The sequence below is a fragment of the Pelophylax lessonae genome (assembly GCF_965119305.1).
Source record: "Pelophylax lessonae genome assembly, chromosome: 1".
In the NCBI taxonomy this organism is placed as follows: domain Eukaryota; kingdom Metazoa; phylum Chordata; class Amphibia; order Anura; family Ranidae; genus Pelophylax; species Pelophylax lessonae.
Window position 1 is genome coordinate 227,135,820 of NC_138768.1, and position 19,615 is coordinate 227,155,434.

Sequence of the window (19,615 nt, forward strand, 5' to 3'; positions counted from 1 at the left end):
ATTTTTTGATATTTTCCATGGGTGATGAACAGCTGCAGCAGAATTTATATATATATATATATATATATATATATATATATATATATATATATATTTTTTTTTTTTTTAAGTGTTAGGTTAGTACAATAAAAAAGGTATCATTGCATACTGCAAAATTCTCATATTTTGTAACCTTATTTATATATGCACTTTTGTTTTTTTCAGTTGTATGATATAGTGGTGAAAATTATGAGTACCCCCCCAGTTTTGACTGTGGCATCATATGTGCCCCCCCTATATATTGTTCCTAGAGTCGCCACTGCCAGCTATACAGTATAGTTGTGCTGGGCTTTGAATGAAGACAAACGTAGGAGAAGGAAGCTGGACACGGTGGGGGTGGAACTGTCAGTGTAGCTGGAAGTGCTTTGGGGTTTCAGCTTACAGTCTACAATAATCACTATACAGACAGACTAGTACAGGCAGCCATACTAAGTCTACATTTACTAGTCTGACTTGTCATTTGACTTTGGACACACAAAGTCGTATGACAAGTCACAGCCCATTGATTTCATCAGCACCCGTTTCCATCGATGCGACTTTGAAAATCAGCGATTTCGAAAAGGTACCTGCACTACTTTGATGCAACTTTTGATGGGCTTTTGATCCAGAGAGTGGAAAGTTTGATCAAAGTCGCACTCTAAATCGCAATAGTGTAAACATAGACTAAAGTTTAGTTTCCACTAGTGTGACTTGTCATGCAACTTTGGACACACAAAGTCGCATGACAAGGCACAGCCCATTGATTTCAATGCCACACATTCTCATCTATGGGACTTTGAAAATCAGCAACTTTGAAAAGGTACCTGCACTACTTTGATGCAACTTTTTATGGGCTTTTGATCCAGAGAGTGGAAAGTTGGATCAAAGTCACATCAAAGTCGCACTCTAAATTGCAATTGTGGAAACAAAGACTTAAGCTCAGTTTCCACTAGTGTGACTTGTCATGTGACTTTGGACACACAAAGTCACATGACAAGTCAAAGCCTATTGATTTCAATGGCACCCGTTCCCATCAATGCGACTTTGAAAATCAGCGACCTTGAAAAGGTACCTGGACTACTTTGATGCAATGTTTGATGCAACTGTGATCGAGAGAGTGTAAAGTTGGATCAAAGCTGCACTCAAAGTAGTCACACTCCAACGTAACCCCCCCCCCCTCTCAGTAGAAGCTGCTAGCCTAAACGAGTTATGAACGAGCCTAAAACAAGGCTATGAAGACAGGAGGAGATCATGTTCTGTAAAGGGTAGGAAGGATGAGGACGGGGCTGTGCAGGTCTAGGCATGGCTACCTAAAGGCCAGTACACACGATAATAAAATCGGAAGTAAAATATCGTCCGCCGAACGATCTGCCGATTTTCGGATCGTTAGTATGGTGCTTTCGATAGCTGATTACGAGTTTTCGGATGACAAAATCTGGATGCAGTGGCGGCCCGTCCATTACGGGTGCAGGGAGCCGGATGCATGGATTTCAATAGGGGTTTTTTTTTTTTTTTATGAAGCACGTGATTAGAGCCAGAGGCTCTAATAGGTTTAAAAATAGGGTTGACTCTGGGTGCAGAGCCCACCCAGTTGTATGGCAATAGCGAATAAATATTTGCTATTGTCACACTGATTCTCCTCCCAGCCAATCAGGAAGAGGGTTGTGAGACCCCTCTGCAAATTGGCCAACAGTAGAAGTGATCTTACTGGCCACTGGCCTGGAAGAGGTTGGAGACACACGGCTGGAGGAGAAGCACAGAAGCTCAGCCATCCAGCACTCCCGGCTCGGACAGGCGGAAGGAGGAGGTAAGGAGGCAGGCCGTTCGGGGGGGGGGGGGTGGGAATATGGTGTGTTGTTTTACCTGCTTGCCTGCCTGCCGCCTGGCCATCCTTCCATCCGTCAGGGGGAAGGGGGGATGGTGGTGCGTTGGTTTGCCGCCCCCCCCCCCCCCGAATTACCGAGCACCAGCCGCCACTGACTGGATGTGCAGGCTAGTAAATTTTTATTGTACGTGAACACAACATCCGATTTTCATTTAATTAGTACAGTTTTTGTCCGAGAAAATTGTAAGAGCAAGACTGCGCATGCTCAGAAACGAAAGAATAAATTACAAAACAATACAACACATGCAATCACTTTGGAAGTTGAATTCTGTTGTTAAAGAATTTTCGTATGAAAGTAACCTGTTCACTTTCGGTATGAGACTGGCATGCAACAAAAAATGAAAGAAAATTCGTCTGATAATCAGATTGTGTGTACAAGGCTTAAGAAAGGAGACAACTTTTTCAGGAACTGAAAGACAGCTTAGCAAATTCAGATAAAGGGAGATAGCGTTGTGATTGAAGAACAGGAAGACGCTATTTGTCTAGCTTGGATAAAACTTTTTAAGCTACACAATCATGTAACCAGAAAATAAATAATATCAAAGATAAAGTTATTTAACATACTATTAATAGGAAAATTTTAATTTTTGATTGGAGTTTGGCTTTAATGTACCTCCCAGCGAGGGTCTGTTAGTGATAGATTGCCCCCCACACTGTCAAAGTCCCACTTTAAGTCGCTGATCACCACCATTACCAGTAAAGCAGCAAAGCTGCGTAAATTCCAGTATATGTACCATTGTTTGTAGACTATAACTTTCACACAAATATACACTTATTGTTTTTTTATGTTTATTTTACCAAAGACATGTAGCAGAATACATTTTGGCCTACATTTATTTAGAAATGTTTATTTTTTTATTTTTATTGGATATGTTTTATAACAGAAAGTAGAAAATATTGTTTTGTTTTTTTCTGTTTTTTCTCGTTTATATAATAAAAAATAAAATAAAACCTGTGGTGATCAAATACCACCAAAAGAAATACCAATTTCATTTGCATACAGTGTTGCATGACCGATCACTTGCTAGTTGAATTAGCACAGTGATTAATAGCAAAAACTGCTCTGGTCATGAAGGGGGTAGAACCTTCTGGAGGTCAAGTGGTTAAAATGGATGGTCCAGCCTATAGGACATAATATAAGGGTTACCTGCTGGTTCCTGACCCTCCAAGATTTTTCTTTCAAAGAAGAGCAGCGGGGGGATATAATCAGAAAAATTAGAAGAACCCACTGGTAGCTGGTATTCGAACACACGGCTTCAAACAGAGGGAGAGATATGTGACACATATCCCCTTTCAATTACCGATGTAGAGTATTTACTACATACATTTTTGCACTTTTGAGATAAATGGATGGCAGTAAAAGTCTATAGTAAGATGTAGGGGGTTAAAGTGTTACTAAACCCAGATCCTGTATTCACTATATCTGGACTTCTTCAGTACAGAGAACATGGAGATGCAATAATTTTAGTAAATATAAACTGATAATTACCTTTTCTCATCACCTGTATATAGCAATTAGAGCAATCTTGTGACTTGTATCACTGAGTGCTGATAGATTGTTTTCATTTCTCCCATGATTGTCCTATCAGGCTTCAAGACCCTTAATTCTCTGTCTGAACATGTCTGGACAGTGCTGATTGGCCCTGTGCTGATCACATGTACCCCCCCCCCCCCCAAGAAAAAAAAAACATCCCTGAAACAAGATGTGACATTCCACCCACTGTGTTCTTTTTTAGTTACTGGGCATGGAGGAGGAGGGAGGGACTGGGCTGTCATTTCGGATCTTTATAAATGCCCAAATGCGTAATGTTAATACCATGTGACCTGAATAGCTCAGCTAAAACCAGGAAGTGTCCTATCCAGCAATAGAGACTAAACTGAGCATGTGCAGCTGAACTACACTTACTGTTCTTATCTGGACTTGTCCAGAGTGAACTTGCAGTAGGGGGGAGGATCTGTGCATACAGGATCACACGGCCTTTTTACACAATGCAGAGGATTAATCACTTAAGTTACACAGTGATTACAACAAGCATGCTATTCTGCATCTATAGACAGATTTTACTGTTGTGGGTTTAGTAACACTTTAGGCTCTGGCCACACCTTGTTCCCCAGGGTATAATTTGTCTTTTCCCTGGGTTATTAGTTGGTTGTTGGGAAAGAATGCAAGCAAGATGTAACGAAACTTGTCTGCAGGTCTGAAGCAGACCTACTAGCCAGGAGGCTTAATATTTTTTCTGTTGGCTTTTGTTTTGGACTGTGACTATTACCCCTGCGAAGGAACCTTTTGTTTTGGGTCCTGTTTTGTTAAAACATTGATCAATAAACATGGGCAGAAAGCCCTTAAACCCACTTGACACTTGGATTACCTCTCTTTGAGCTCCCTGCTTGAAGCTGAACCAAACTATATATAACACAATGCAGAACGGCTTCATACCTACTTTGCGCAGCCACAGATGAGCCATGTGTACAAAGGCATTGTGGTTGGCATCTGGCACAGGTTGCTTTGCCCCACTACTAATATAAGTGACAGCAATACACCCTGTGAGGTAACTGCTGTCAGTAACTAGGGTGAGCAATAGGGATGGGCTCAGGCGTGTTTGGATCATAGTCCCAACCCATCTGAGCAATCCCACCAGGAAGCCGTCACTGCACACCGCCTATCATAGGCAGCATGTGTATGTGCAGCTATGGGCCGGGAAAAGCCTCACTGCCTATGATTGGCAGTGTGCAGTGAGGCTTCCTGGCGGGATTGCTCAGGTGGGTTGGGACTATGATCTGAGCACGCCTGAGCCCATCCCTACTGAGAAAGTAAAAATCACTCCATAGGCACATCTTATTCTATGACTGCATTCTATGAGCCATTCAGGCAGTGTAGTCACTCTAGGTCAGGAAGTGCCAGTGTAGGATGAAACTGCAAGGATCACCAGGTCAAAATAAAGGAAAGGGAAAATAAGATCATTATGTACAGATACGCCATTATTTGATGACATTTAATTTTAAGGTTTAAATACATTTTACCTCTATGTCAAAAATACCAATTCCACGCTAATTTGATAATTACTGTATGTCTGTGAATTAAACATTTTAATGAGAGGTTTTATGATGGTCAAATAACGTAAATGTTTCTGTAAACGGACTCAAATGTTTCTCAGAAAGAATTTGTGAGGGATACTTGAGAGCTTTATGTAATATACATTGATCGTAAATATTTATGCACATACTCTCCCGGCTTGCTAAAGTGAATCATAATCAGAGCGCTGGTTGCCTCTGCAAAGGACAAGAATCCCTAGAAAAAAAGCAAAATAAATTAGTGTGTACACAACTTTTGCTTTGATATAACATACTGCTTCTTTTATTAGTAAGATCCAGTGGAAAAATGTGACAGAGCATATGAGGGTACACTGGAATTTGCCAGTTTGCAACATGACTAGATGTAGCCAAGCATTATTTTTGTTAAAGCAAAACTTTTTTTTTTTGCTCATTTTGAAAATTCCCTTCATGCGTATCTTTTTTCACTGAATTCTTCTGGACAAACACATAAAGTCCTAAGGTATTCTTTCTCTTCTTTTTCTTGCAGTGGAGCTTGGTCATCAATACTGCAGAGAGCAGCACTGATGTTATAACATCGGCACAGTTCTGTGCTGTATTGTAATATGAGCCCAGGCCAACCTGGTGATCCACCCCAAAAGAGTGAGTCTATGCACAGCTTGAATTTCGACTGATTCCTGGTGAATCGTTCGAATTTTAAGACACGAGTTTCCCTGTCGCAGCTTGACAAACTTCAATCGAACAATTGAAGGAGCACGGTGGAAAATTGTCAGCCAAACAGTGACTACATCCAATCAGATGCAGTCAATTGTATTTAAGGTATTCAGGTATTCAAACAGTTGCCAGCTGTCTGAATACAATACCTGGCAGGGGAGATTCCTCCATCCATGCTCGTTAGCATGTATGTAAAAAAATCTATTACATTTTTCTCAATCAGCCCCTGAGAAATCCATATGCAATATGGTTAGACTAAATTTAAGCAAATAATCTGATTCTCCATGTGAAATCCTGATGCACCTCCTCTCCCACACCCTCCAAGATCATACCCTGTGAAACTGCAACAATATGAAGAAACAAAATGAAGATGGTCCAATAACAAATGATCTCCAGACTCCAGCTAGTGTTTTTTTTTTTTTTTTTTAATCAAATGTACAACAGTCATCTAAGACAGTGTTTCTTAACCTTTTTTCAGTCAAGGCACCCTTTGAAATTATGGACAGTCTCAAGGCACCCTTTATAATTATGGACAATCTTGAGGCACCCCATTTTAAAATGTAAAACTATTCTAGTGGTTTTACATAATGCAGCAACAACATCCACACACGTAGGACACCCAACATCAGAGGTGATTTATTCTTCTAAAGCAAATATACTTTTGCAAACTGGTACTGACTAGTATTCTAATGTTTCTCTTCTCATTCATTTTTTCCCATCACTCAGCTATTGTGATCCCAGTGCTGACAGAGAGGGGCAGAGGAGGGTCCAAAAAGGATGCCGTGTAAGTGACCAACATCATCCTTATCAACTAATAATGTAATTGGTAGTTAGGATGCCAGCAGCTAGAAAGTCATAATGGTGTACAATGAAAATCTGTGACTTTGTGTAACTTTAAGGCAGGCTTCATCCATTTGCCGGCTTGTAAACATATTTTGGGAAACTTTTAGGCATTTTGCCAAGACACCTCTGAAGAGACTTCAAGACACCCCAGTGTGACTGGGCACCCTGGTTGAAAAAGGTTGATATAAGAAATGTCTTGAGGTGCCTACAAAGTAAGAGTGTCGAGTGATGCTTACTTAAGTAACTAAATAAACCCACAATAAGCATAATGTAAGTCCAGTTATATGTCTGCTCAGATATTTGTTTGATGTGCCATAATGTGTAGGCAACAGCTGGTGAAAAACATTTCTAAGAACTAGTTATGTTGCTTGTGTCAGACAAGTGTCAAATGTTTTTATTTTTTTACATGCACACGAGATCTGGCAGCTGGTGGCTAGGGCAATACATCACCTTCAAAATCAAGCCTTTAAAGTATGCAGTTGTAGTCATTGCTACAATATAAAATTCATTTTAAATTTATTGAATGAATAGAACAATGTTTAATCCCTCCTTGTACTTACCCTAAGTTCCTTTAAGCAAAATGTTACTTCAGAATCAGTTCCAATTTGGAAGTTAATAAATTCTTCAGGATTTAAATACACTTCAGTATGCATTACTTTTGAAATACCTAGATTAAATAACAAGGTAATTATGAGGGCACATATCTGCAACTCATATAATAGATCAAGTTTGGCTGAGAAGATTCAAAGTCAGGAAAAGAACTTTCATTCATATAAAGTCCCTTGAAAAAGTATTCACACCCCTTAAATTTTACACACTTTGTCATGTTTAAACCAAAAACATAAATTTATTTTATTGGGATTTTATGTAATAGACCAACACAAAGTGGCATATAATTGTGAAGTGGAAGGAAATGATAAATGGTTTTCAAAATTTTTTTACAAATCAATATCTGAAAAGTGTGGCGTGCATTTGTATTCAGCCACCCTGAGTCAATACTTTGTAGAATCACCTTTCCCTGCAATTACAGCTGAAAGTCCTTTTGGGTATGTCTCTACCAGCTTTGCACATCTAGAAAGTGAAATTCTTGCCCATTCTTCTATGAAAAATAGCTTAAGCTCTTTCAGATTGGATGGAGAGCATCTATTAACAGCAATTTTCTTGCCACAGATTCTCAATTGGATTTAGGTCTGGACTTTGACCGGGCCATTCTAACACATGAATATGGTTTGATCTAAACCATTCCATTGTAGCTAAGATTAGCCTGTATTTGGCTTTATCCATATTTCAATCAATTCTGACCAGCTTTCCTGTCCCTGCTGAATAAAAGCATCCCCACAATATGGTGCTGTCACCACCATGTTTCACGGTGGGGATGGTGTGTTTCAGGGTGAAGTGCAGCGTTAATTTTCCGCCACACATAGCTTTTTGCTTTTAGGCCAAAAAGTTCAATATTGGTCTCATCTGACCTGAGCACCTTCTTCCACAGGTTTGCTGTGTCCTCCACATGGTTTCTCGCAATCTGCAAACGAGACTTCTTATGGCTGTCTTTCAACAATGGCTTTCTTTTTGCCACTCTTCTGTAATGAAACCCCGGGTGTGAAAGGGGTTACAGTCGTTTAGGACATTTCATTCCTGAACACAAAGGCAGCTACCGGACACTCCACTCAGCCGAACAAGAAACCCATACGAATAATCCCCCCCCCCCCCAAGTACAAGACGAGGCTCTGTATTGAGGGTCAAGCCGGAATCAGACTGTTTACTTAAAAGGAATACACGCTTTATATACACGTTAGAAGTAATGCAGTCACTACATGAACAATGACCCAAATCCAGCCTCCAACATCACACAATGGTTACATAAAGAGTCCCCAATACACATTACTCTGAGTGTAATCTGCTCTACACTGTGCTGAGATAACATTACTCTAATTCCCCAGCAGCAATCACAATAGTTGTCAGCGGCATCTCACTGCTGCACTATTTTGATGATTGTCCCAGGCATCGCAATGGCCATTGGCGGGATTTTCCTTACTAACTCCATGGCAGCACTTTTCCTGTGGAGGAGTCATCTTCTCTGGCAACGTCCAGTTTTCCTTCCAGAACCAGTCCAACTGTCTTAGAGAAATCTCAGGCCAATCAACCCTCTTCAGACTCTTCCAAAAAAGGAGATGCTGTTGAGGATGACTATGACTCTTGCTTTAAGTAGCCAGAGATTATGAGGATGGAGTAGCTTCTGGTCTTGGATTCTGATACACAACATAAATTCCTCTTCCAGTGGTAGGTGTGGCTCTTTTACTCCTTCTATGAAGCTTTGAAACACAAATTCTAATATAATAATCCTCCTGCTTTGTTATCTCATTGCCTAGAGATTGCCTTATCCTGTAACTATAATATGTTTAAAATTCCAAATAAATAGATAGTTCCCAGACCAGACCTTTATCCCTCTTTTGTCCATCCTTCCACTTTCTCTTTTCTTCTCCTTTCCAAGCCTTTCCATCCCAAAGCAGTTTAAAAGAGTGTTTCCTAACAATTTTACTAGGAAACGTTCCTGCTCGCTACTATGTCTCATACCTGACAGTCTGCAATTTCTGTTTAGTAATGTCACAGACTATAGACCCTCCCAATCGTGTAATATCTTTTTTTGTTTTTGTATTGTTCTTGGACTGTACTTTACACTTTCTTATTGCACTCTGTACAGATTTGTATTTCTTTGTACTACTTCCATGGACTACTCTTGACAAAGATGACAAGGACCAACAGGTTGTCACAATTTATTAGGCATGTGGTCATGGCACTCTAAAGAGTTGTTTTCATTTGCATTCACCCTGTGCAGGGGGCATCTACTCCAGCAATGTCCCTTTTCTGGTTTCAGAGGCTTCTCAGGACAATCAAGCCCCTATAGTAGGGATCGACTGATATCTTTTTTTTCATTGCCGATATCGATATTTTGGTCATCGCGTATCGGTATCGGCCGATATTTTCGTACATTTAAAATTTTTTTTTTTTATTTGTACTCTTGTGGAGGGATCTGGGGGTCTAAAAGACCCCAAACCCCTCCTCTGCACTTAAAAGCATTCAAAATTTTAAGTTTGGCTGTTTTGAATGCTGTTATTTTTTTTTTTATTCTGGCGTCAGTACCTGGAAGTGATGTCATGACATCACTTCCGGGTTTTTGCATGGAGACCCAATCAGAGCCGAATGCGGCTTTGAACGGGTCTTCGGCGGCCGTGCAGGCTGGTTGCCCGGGCCTCCCGGTGGAACGGAAGACCCGGGCGAGATGCGGAAGGCGGCGGGAGTGGGGAGACCTCTCCTTCCGCTCCTTGTAATGACAGCCGAGTGGCTTCTCAGCCGCATCAGTTGTCATTACAAGACAGCCGACCGTCAGCTATGGACGCTGGTACCGGGGTGATGCCTCTATCTGCAGGCATCACTCCAGTACAAGCACTTTCTGAAATATCAGTAATATCGGCCACCTTGGTGGCCAATTCCGATATATCGGGGAAAGGTCATATCGGCCCTCGCTATATCGGCTTTGCCGATAATCGGTCGATCTCTACTCTATAGATATTACATCAAGAGGCAAGTGGGAACCTGCAGCCTTAGTCTATTCACAGAGGTAGAGTTGATCAGGACCTAGGCAGAGAGGTATCTTTCCAACTTTTCATTAATCTACATACCAAGGATTAAAGCAGAGTTCCACTCAAAAGTGGAACTTACGCTTATCTGATTCCTCCCCCTCTCAGGTGCCACATTTGGTGGGGGGGGGGGAGTGACAGGTACCTTGTCCCTACTTCCGTCGGACCTTGCCGTGGTGAGGTACGACAGCTGTTTAGCCCCCCTCCTCCTCCCTCCTCTGCTGCCGGGCCAGTAAGAGAGCGGAGCGCGCTTCGCGCATGCACAGTAGGAAACCAGCTGTGAAGCCGCAAGGCTTCAGTGCCGGGTTCCCTTACTGGCAATAGCAGCGGCAGCACCCGACAGCCGATGGAAACATCAGCTTGGGTGTCGACATCGCTGGATTCCAGGACAGGTAAGCGTCATAATATTAAAAGTCAGCATCTACAGTATGTACTCCGCTTTTAGGAACTCGGCTTTAGGAACTTCTAGGAGGACTCCATATTCCATGTCCCTATTGAACAATGAATGGTCTCTAGGAAAAAAAAAAACCCTCATATGTGGGACTTTCAACAGCAATGAGAAGTAGAAAAAAAATGTATGCCTTAAGGTACAGTCTGAAATTTAGCAAAAACCTACCGTTAGTTCACCGGTAACGGTACTTCCGAGCCTTCCAGGACGGCCCAACAGTGAGAGAAGACAGGCTCCTCCGTACCGGAAACACAATCAATTAAGATTAGTTAAAAGGCCCCACCTTTCCCTCTGGCCCTCAGTTGTAATAGAGTATCTTCCACAACCAATTTCGAGGGAAATGTTCTAACAATTTTATAGGTACTTATCACCTACATCTTTGCACAATATCATACACCCTTTTAACAAGGGCGGGTAGGCGGGCCGTCCTGGAAGGCTCGGAAGAAAGTACCGTTACCGGTGAACTAACGGTAGGTTTTCTCTCCTCCCCTTCCAGGACGGCCCAACAGTGAGAGGATAATAGAGATCCTTTTTGCCTACCTTAGGGTGGGACCACTGCCTGCAAGACTTTTCGGCCAAAGGCTAGGTCTTGTTGAGACAGTATTTCAAAACGGTAATGCTTCAGGAAGGTGTCATGACTAGACCAGGTGGCTGCAGTACGGATTTGTTCCCATTGAGCTCCTGCCTTCTCAGCCCATGATGTGGCAATGGCTCTTGTTGAATGCGCTTTTACTTTAGTTGGAGCAGGAAGACCTGATAACTCATAAGAGGTGGTAATTGCTTGTCTAATCCACCTGGCTAGTGAAGGCTTAGAGGCCTGTAATCCCTCCCTAGGCCCTGAATGAAGGACTAGGAGGTGGTTTTATCTCCTGAAGGTTTTTGTTCTTTCTAAATAAGCGAGAAGAGCTCTTCTCACGTCAATACAGTGGAATTCCCATTCCTTCTTGTTTTTTGGTTTGTCACAGAAAGAAGGTAGATTTATCTCCTGAGTCCTATGGAAAGAGGATGCTACCTTGGGTAGATATAAAGGGTCTGGTTTGAGGACTATCCTATCTGGGAAGACCAACATAAAAGGTTCTTTAATAGAAAGAGCCCGTAGATCGCCTATTCTTCTGGCTGTGGTGATAGCTAACAAAAAAGCTATTTTTTAAAGACAGAAACTTAAATGAAATTTCCTTTATAGGTTTAAAGGGGTCCTTAGATAATGCCCCTAAGACCCTGTTTAGGTCCCAAGGAGGGAACCTGTTTTTAGTAATAGGAGTAATCCTGCTCCTAGCCAACAAAAATCTTTTAATTAACGGCTCTTTTGTCAGACTGGTGTCCAAAAAAAACGAAAGAGCTGCTATCTGTACCCTAAGGGTGTTAACAGCCACACCCTTATCTACTCCATCTTGCAAAAATTCCAGAATAATTGAAGTAGAGGTAGAAGCAAAATCCTTTTGCCTCTGCCAGGCACAGAATGTTTTCCATATTTTAAGGTAAATTTTTCTAGTGACTGGTTTCCTACTCAGTAAGAGGGTATCCACCACTCTGTCTGAGCATCCCTTTGCTTTAAGCAATTGGCGTTCAGTAACCAGACTGTCAGTTGGAAGAATCCTGGATTCTGACACTGTACTGGTCCCCGAGACAGAAGGTCTGGGGAGATTGGGAGATGCCACGGGCAAGCCGCGGACATTGTTATTGGGAGTGGGAACCATGGTCTTTTGGGCCACCAGGGAGTAGACAGGATTAGTTTTTGCCCCTGAAATCTGCTCAACTATTGGAGGACTCTGGGAATCTGCATCAGAGGGGGGAAGGCATTGGCCAGCTTGTACTGCCATTGTTGGGCTAGAACTCCCAGCCCAACCATCTCTTTTGTCCTGGTTATGGGGAAGGAGTTCTTCACCTTTTTGTTCTGGGGTGATCTCTCGCCCCAATTCCCTTGGGCTTGCGCCCCTTCTGGGTGGGATCCCCCGCTTCTTGCTAGGTTGTTTTGGTTGGACAACCACTCCAGAGAGTTCTGGACCTGTGGAGTGAGGGTGAGTATCTCGTTTAAAGAATCTATTCTTTTGTCCCAATAGTACAGGTGGAAGAATAGTAGTTATTTTGCGTGGAATTGAGCCCACATAGTGGCTGGGATGCTTCCTAGCTTCCTCAGGTTTACTATCCGGTGATATTTTCCTGAGGGTTTTGGTACCACTAAGACATGGGAACAAAACCCTTGAAACCACAGGCCCTTTGGTACTGGGCCAATTACCAGTAATTCTGCTGGTTCCTGAACCTCTGGAAGCAGTAATAATTGTCCTTTTGCAGTTCCCTTGGGGACATGTGTAAGGATTACTGTTGGAGGGGTATTAATGCAGTTTCTAGTCGGTAGCCTATTTTTAGGATGCTGAGGGTATATAGAGGGACTGTCATTTCTTCCCAGCTGGGAGGAAACTGATTCAGTTTGCCCCCTACTTTGATTTTGGAGTCATTTTTTGTCCCTTGCGGTTGAGGTGGAAGAGGAAAAAGAATTGTTTTTTGATTTTTCCTTCCTGAGATTCCAGTTTTTTGTAGGTTCCCTTCCCCTACTTTGCTGCTTATTATCCCGGGGGCCACAAAATTTTTTTTCCTAGTCTCTTTAGGCTTTGTGGGAAATTGTACTCCTTATTCTGATGATTTGGAAAGGACTTCGTCAAGCCCTGAACCAAACAGGAGGGACCCCTCAAATGGAAGGCCGCAAAGCTTGGTTTTGGACGTGAGGTCTCCTACCATTCCTTAAGCCAAATGGCTCTTCTGGCTGAAGTCATGAGAGCCCCTGTTTTTACAGCGGCTTCTAAAGATTCTAGTGCAGCGTCTGCCAGATAGGCCACTGCCTTGGTTATCACCGACAGGGAATCTTGGATATCCTGTGTTTTTGTCTGGAAAAGATTTTTATTCAGTTTTTCAATCCAGAAAAAAGCATTTATTGCCACGCAAGAGGCAGTTAGACCTGAAGCCATTGCAACTGCATTGGAGTCCCAAGCTTTCCCCAGTAATGTCTCTGCTTTTCGGTTCATAGCATCCTTGATGCTACCAGCATCCAAAAAGGAGAGATCTGATTTTTTGGAGCCTTGTGCGAGGGGGGCATCTAGTTTTGGTCTTTTTAGGAATGTGCTTGAATCCTCTTTCTTAAAGGGGAATCTTCTCTTCCAAGAATTCCCTTTATTTAACCTGTTTTCAGGTAATTGCCATTGTTGAAGGATCAGATTCTTCAAAGAATGGTGAATATGAAAAACTCTAGAAGGGCTTTTCCCTATCCCTTTATAGAGTTTATCTTGTGCCGTAATTTCTTTAGGCAAATCAGGAATCTCCTCTGAAGCATATATGGCCTGAAGGAGACCCTGCATATTCTCTAATCCAAACAGGTTTTTTGCTGACTCTACCTCCTCAGAGGTATCTGAGTCCCTATTTCCCTCAACTTCTGAACAAGACGGGGAAATTGAGCGGTTATCTTCTGCAAATAGTCTATCCTCTTCTGTGACCTGTGCTGGGGGAAGAATTTGTATAACAGGTGTAGTGCCTGAAGGTCCTGCTCTAAGCAGAGGGCTTTCCTGATGCGAGGTCCCTTCCATTGAGGAAGGGCCTACAGGTTCCGCTCTAGTAGATATACCTAGGGTATACCGAACTGTCATCATAGTAGACAGCATTTCGTCTTGCATACTCTTAAAGTCTTTCATGAACTCTGAGGTTTCCCTTCCTGATAGTTTATGAATGCACCTATAGCAGAAGGGTTTAGTGTGGGAACTGGGCAACTTATCTGAACAATAACCACACTTCTTATGGACAGCAGGCCCTTGTAATGCCGGGATGGATGTAGCTTCTTGTGAACTGCTCTGGGACTCTGGAAGACAGGTAGACAAGTATTGCTCTTCCTTAGAAAAAAAAAGTATAACATGGGGACCATAGAGAGAACATAGTACGTTCAACTAAGGTCAGGGAAATGATACAAGTTCCAGGTACATTTTATGTCGGTAACCAGCAGACTTTTTTTTTTTGCATAGCCCCTTAAGGATACATGTTCAGCACTTACCCTGTTCCAACCTGGGTTTGGCTGCCGACACCTGGAGCTGTCTCTCCTCCTCCTTCCCCGTAGGATGAGTCGTGGAGGACTTAATTTCCACAGCAGGGATCCGAGCTCCGATAGCCTTAGATTCTGCTTTAACGCTAACGAGCAGCTCCGGCGTCTCCTCCATGTTCCTCTTCTTCCCCATGTCGCGCGCGTCTGACGTTGCCCCGGAAGTTCCGGTTTGAAGGCGAGGCTTGGAGCGCCCGCCCGGCGGGAAATTCAAATCTTCCGTGGAGGAGAGCTGCTGGTGCCGGAAACAAGACCTGGAAACACAATCACAGGTGACCGAGGACTTGTTCTGTGGGCAACCTGTGAGTTCCCCGGAGGGGAGGGCAGGAACTGCTCCGCTCGTAGGGTCCCCCAAGGGGAACCCGTGGCCTTCTGCTGAACCTGGCTCACAGGGTACCTTTCGACTCTAGGAGTCTGCAGGTAAGATCTTAATCGACGTTTCTCTTGTAGGAAGAAACACAATCTAAACTGAGGGCCACAGGGAAAGGTGGGGCCTTTTAACTAATGTTAATTGATTGTGTTTCTGGTAGGGAGGAGCCTGTCATCTCTCACTGTTGGACCGTCCTGGAAGGGGATAAGAGAAAAACTTTATTCACATCATAGAGTATATATACAACATATTACACAATGGTTAAAAAGGAGAAAAGACTATATTCCTAAAAAATGTGTATACATGATATACTCAGATTTCCATTATGGATTCCTGGACAGGGCACACCAGATGTTAAACACTCAACATGTTTCTAAATTCCCTTTTTATATTCTTTTTCAGGGGTGTATAGACATTTGGAAAATGGAGTTACTTTCTGTCTAAAGACGCTTGGGAATTAGGAAGATAGACTTCATTAAAAGTAAAAGACCTCATATACATATTGTCCTCCAAACATCCACCAAGGATTGAAGGGACCAGAGGTCCAATCTATGAGTGACTGGGTCGACCGGGCCTGAGCAAAGGAGAATTGTGAATCGAGTACTACATTCACATTGTGCATGCAGTGTCAGTCATTTTGAGCAGTTATTTTCAAAAATAGCTAAAGTCAGTAACTGTTGCCTATTCCTTAATGGGGTGCTGTATCTTAGATTCCAGAGGAAGCTAAGACTCCTAAAGTGGGATTTACCACTTGCCCTCAACCTCCTTGCCAGCTCCAGCTATGATCACTTTCAAGCAGGTAAAGTAACAGTGATTCATGAAGACAGTCTCTCTAATGGCTATCACCTCCAGCCAGGAAGTGTGCAGAGATCAGGACCATAGGCTACAAGTTCCCTTTTTGGTGTTCTGCCCAGCTTGGGTATTCCTTTACCCATTAAGGCAAACTATCCCAAAAAAAAATTAGTTCTCTCTGCATGCAGGACTACTAAAGATGACCAATTCTATTTGCTGGATGTCAGCATACTTCAAGTTTACTCGCAAGCTTTGGCTTTGTTAGAAATTTAGGCCATCTCATTGTCACTGACATGGCCCTCCACTTATACCTTTATGGCTCACTGTAGAGTGAAGCTAGCATCCCTATCCTGTTAATCTTGTATTAAAGTTTCTGTTAGCTACAGCTGTGATTGAAACCTTACTTTTTCTGCATTGCACCCTTGTTGATGGCTAATGGCTAGTTAAGCCAGCCATAGATGGTTCTTCTTGAACCGCCCGAGATTGAAACCATGTATGGGCAGGCTGAATGTACCCAAGTTGATCGATGTGATTATCACTAGCGGCTCTTAAAGCCGCTAGCAAAATTCACTGTGTTCTCCCAGCGGTTGCAGGTAAGAAATTTGCTCCATCTATGGAAAACAGAAAATTTGTATCAAATACTTACCCTAAGGCTGGCCATACATTATACAATTGTCTTGTACAATTTTCCTTTAGATTTACCAAAACCATTTAATATGAGGTCAAACCTAAACGCTTTCAATTTGTCTGCAGTCAGGCAGGCCCTTGCATTACACAGTTGGAGCTTAATTATCAAGGAAATTGAATAAGAAAGGTGTATAATGTATAGCCAGCTTAAAGCGGTACTAAAGCTTCTTTAAAAAATAAAATAAAAAATGTTCCCCCCTGCAGGTTTAAGCCACAACGTATTAGTATGTAGCGCATACTAGTACATTATGAGAGACTTACTTATCAACAGAGCTCTTCAATGCTGGGTTGTCATGGCTCTCCCGGGTCCCCGGAACTTCCATGTTAATCTGGATCTCCTTCCGAGTTTAGAATCTTTGACCGCTTGAATGGCCAGGCTGCGCTGACATCACTCTCATGCATGCACACGGGAATCACTTCACCCTGGCAAAGGTAGCAGGTCATAAATGCGCTCTGATCTGCTCATGGCCGGCTCAGATTGCATTACCCATGACAGGCAGGGGGGTATTTTATGACAGTAGAGACATATAGGGCCTCTTCTGTTTTAAAAGCCCTGCCTGTCAGCAGATTTTTTAGTGCTTGGGTTTACTACCAGCTTTCATTTACTGATTAACCCCATGGCAGAATAAGATATCTCTCATTTGCTGAGTAGGCTAGTTATGAGACATGTGCACTAGATTAGCCTCAACATTCATGGGAGAGGGGTCCTATGGGGTGGGAGCAAGGGTGCTACTCGTATGCTGCCAAGTTAATTAAGGAAATCTGCAATAAGTATTTGATAACAATTTTTCAATTTATTTGATGTCAGAAGTGCCGGAATGCAGCTGCCCAAAAGACATGAAAGACTTAAGGCTCCATTCACATGTAGGCGTTTTGAGGCGTTTTTGGGGCGTTTTTCTGCTCTAGGATCAGCTCTCAAAACGCCCAACAAGACAAATCCTATTCATTTCAATGGCCCCTGTTCACATCTGAGCGTTTTGAGGCTGTATACAAAACGCCCAACGCTCAAAAAAGTACATGAGCTTCTTTTTGGGCAGATTACAGGCGTTTTCCATTGATCTCTATTCAATCTAAAAACGCCTGCACAAAAATCGCGGTAAAAATCGCGGTAAAATCGCGGTAAAAATCGCCGCAAAAATCACGGTAAAAAACGCGCGAAAAACGCTACGCTCAGGTGTGAATGTAGCCTAAAGCATCTGAGCATCACAAACCAAAAACTCTGTTTTGTTTTTTTAATAATCTTTATTTTTATTGTTTATATAAGCAAATAACAAAAGATACAGTAAATAGAAAAACATAAAACTCAATCAGAACAGATAAGTAGGCTGATGAAGACCCGCCCTCAAAGGCTTACAAGGCAGTAGTCATTGTCATAACAAAACAGATACGTTTCAGAAGGAGGCCATCTTTCATGAACAAATGTAGATAGCGTACAAAAGGAGTGCAGTGGCCCCTCTATGGGAGCCGGCTGCCTAGGTTCATCCTGGTGCTTTAACAATAAGTAATCCAGCCATACAAGAAGGCACGACTCAAGAACTTGAAAGGGCGGGGAAAGGAGAGAAACCAAAGAAGGGGGAAAGAGAAGGGAAGGGAGAGGAAAAGGGGTAAAAGAGGGGGAATAAGAAAGTAGGAAAGAGGGTGGGTAGAAAAGAGCACTACGAAGACACAGACAGACAGTAGAACATCCTAGATCAGCGCTAGCAGTAACAGTAAAATGGCAAAATTCCTTCCCACAGGGGTCCACACAAACTAGTATAGGAAGATAGGTAAGTGAGACACAAAGGTAAGCTATTCCTCAAAGACTATAAGACACTGCCTGGGGCAAGACTAGGGCCCCCAAGAACGGGGGTAGACGTCGTGGCAGGAGCTCGCTGGGGCATCGGCACAGTGTCCGAGTGGATGCATAATGAATCCAGCTGGCCCATATACTGTAAAACTGCTCATAACGGTCCCTGCACTTCGCAACCCACTCCTCCGCCTCCGTTATACTATTAACTAGTCGGATCCAGTCGGACCGAATAGGGACCCAAGAGGACTTCAAATAGACAGGAATTCAGCAAATGAGGCAGGACCGACTTACGATAATGGCGCAGAGGAATGGCAGGTACATGAAACAAGAGGTGCAGAGGGGAATCATCCATCTCAATATACAAGACAACCTTAAACTGCTCTTGAACATCCTGCCAGAAGGGGCGGAGCAGCGGGCACTTCCACCAAATGTGGAGGAATCCCGCACCCCCGCCAGCAAGAGTCCGAGAGTGCTGGGAAAATTCTGGCCGGAACGGCTGGCACCCTATACCATCTAGTTAACAACTTATAACTGTTTTCTTGCATCTTAGTATCAACCAAACTCTTATGAGTAAAACTATACAAGTGACGCAGCTGGGTCTCTGTGAACGTATACTGCAGGTCCCTCTCCCACTCCCGAATGTACACAGGCTTGCCACCATCGTCAAGAGCCTGCAAAGAGCCCATACAATACCGAGATAGAGTGAGGGATCGGCTCAGCCGATATACACAGTTTCTCAAACGGGGTCATGGAGGACAGGGGTCTAACTGTCTGAGTAAGGCCGGTGATCAAATGGTGCAGTTGTCTATAGCGCCATTCTTCCATCGGAAAAAGACCGAACTAGTCACAAAGCCAGCGCAGGGATACCAGGCCCCTGCCTTGCACAAACCTCCCACAATGTACCTCGCCGTCATCCATCCAGGATCTAAAGTATGACACCTGTTCCCCAGGGGGGAACCACGGGAAGCCTCCCAGAGGTGCGAGCGGGGACACTGGCAGGGACAGCTCCTCGCGCGTGTTTAAACTATCCTACTGTTTAAGTGCATGCACGGTAGTAGGCAACACCAGATCTGAGAGACCCCGAGAATCACGGGGCAGCCAGGGGGCATAAGATGGGTTCCTATCTGCCAAAAGTTTTTCAAGGGGCACCCACGCCTTGGATCTGACATGATGGTGCCAGTCCAAGATCCCTTGTAGAGAGATGGCCTCGTAATATCTCCTAAGGGAAGGTACACCCAGCCCTCTCATCCCCTTAGATCGCTGCAGCACTCGAAGTGCTATGCATGGGTGTTTCCCCTGCCA

General features: G+C 43.2%; 1 protein-coding gene across 1 annotated transcript in view; it reads right to left on the bottom strand.

Annotated features, from left to right (window-relative positions):
* RAD9B (RAD9 checkpoint clamp component B) overlaps window positions 1–19,615 on the bottom strand; it is an 88,198-nt gene that overhangs the window by 16,222 nt on the left and 52,361 nt on the right. Inside the window, exons 7-8 of the mRNA XM_082257728.1 lie at window positions 7,072–7,178; window positions 5,128–5,192 (exon numbers count right to left, since the gene is read on the bottom strand). Coding sequence (XP_082113854.1) covers window positions 5,128–5,192; window positions 7,072–7,178 — 172 coding nt within the window. The remainder of the gene's footprint in view (window positions 1–5,127; window positions 5,193–7,071; window positions 7,179–19,615) is intronic.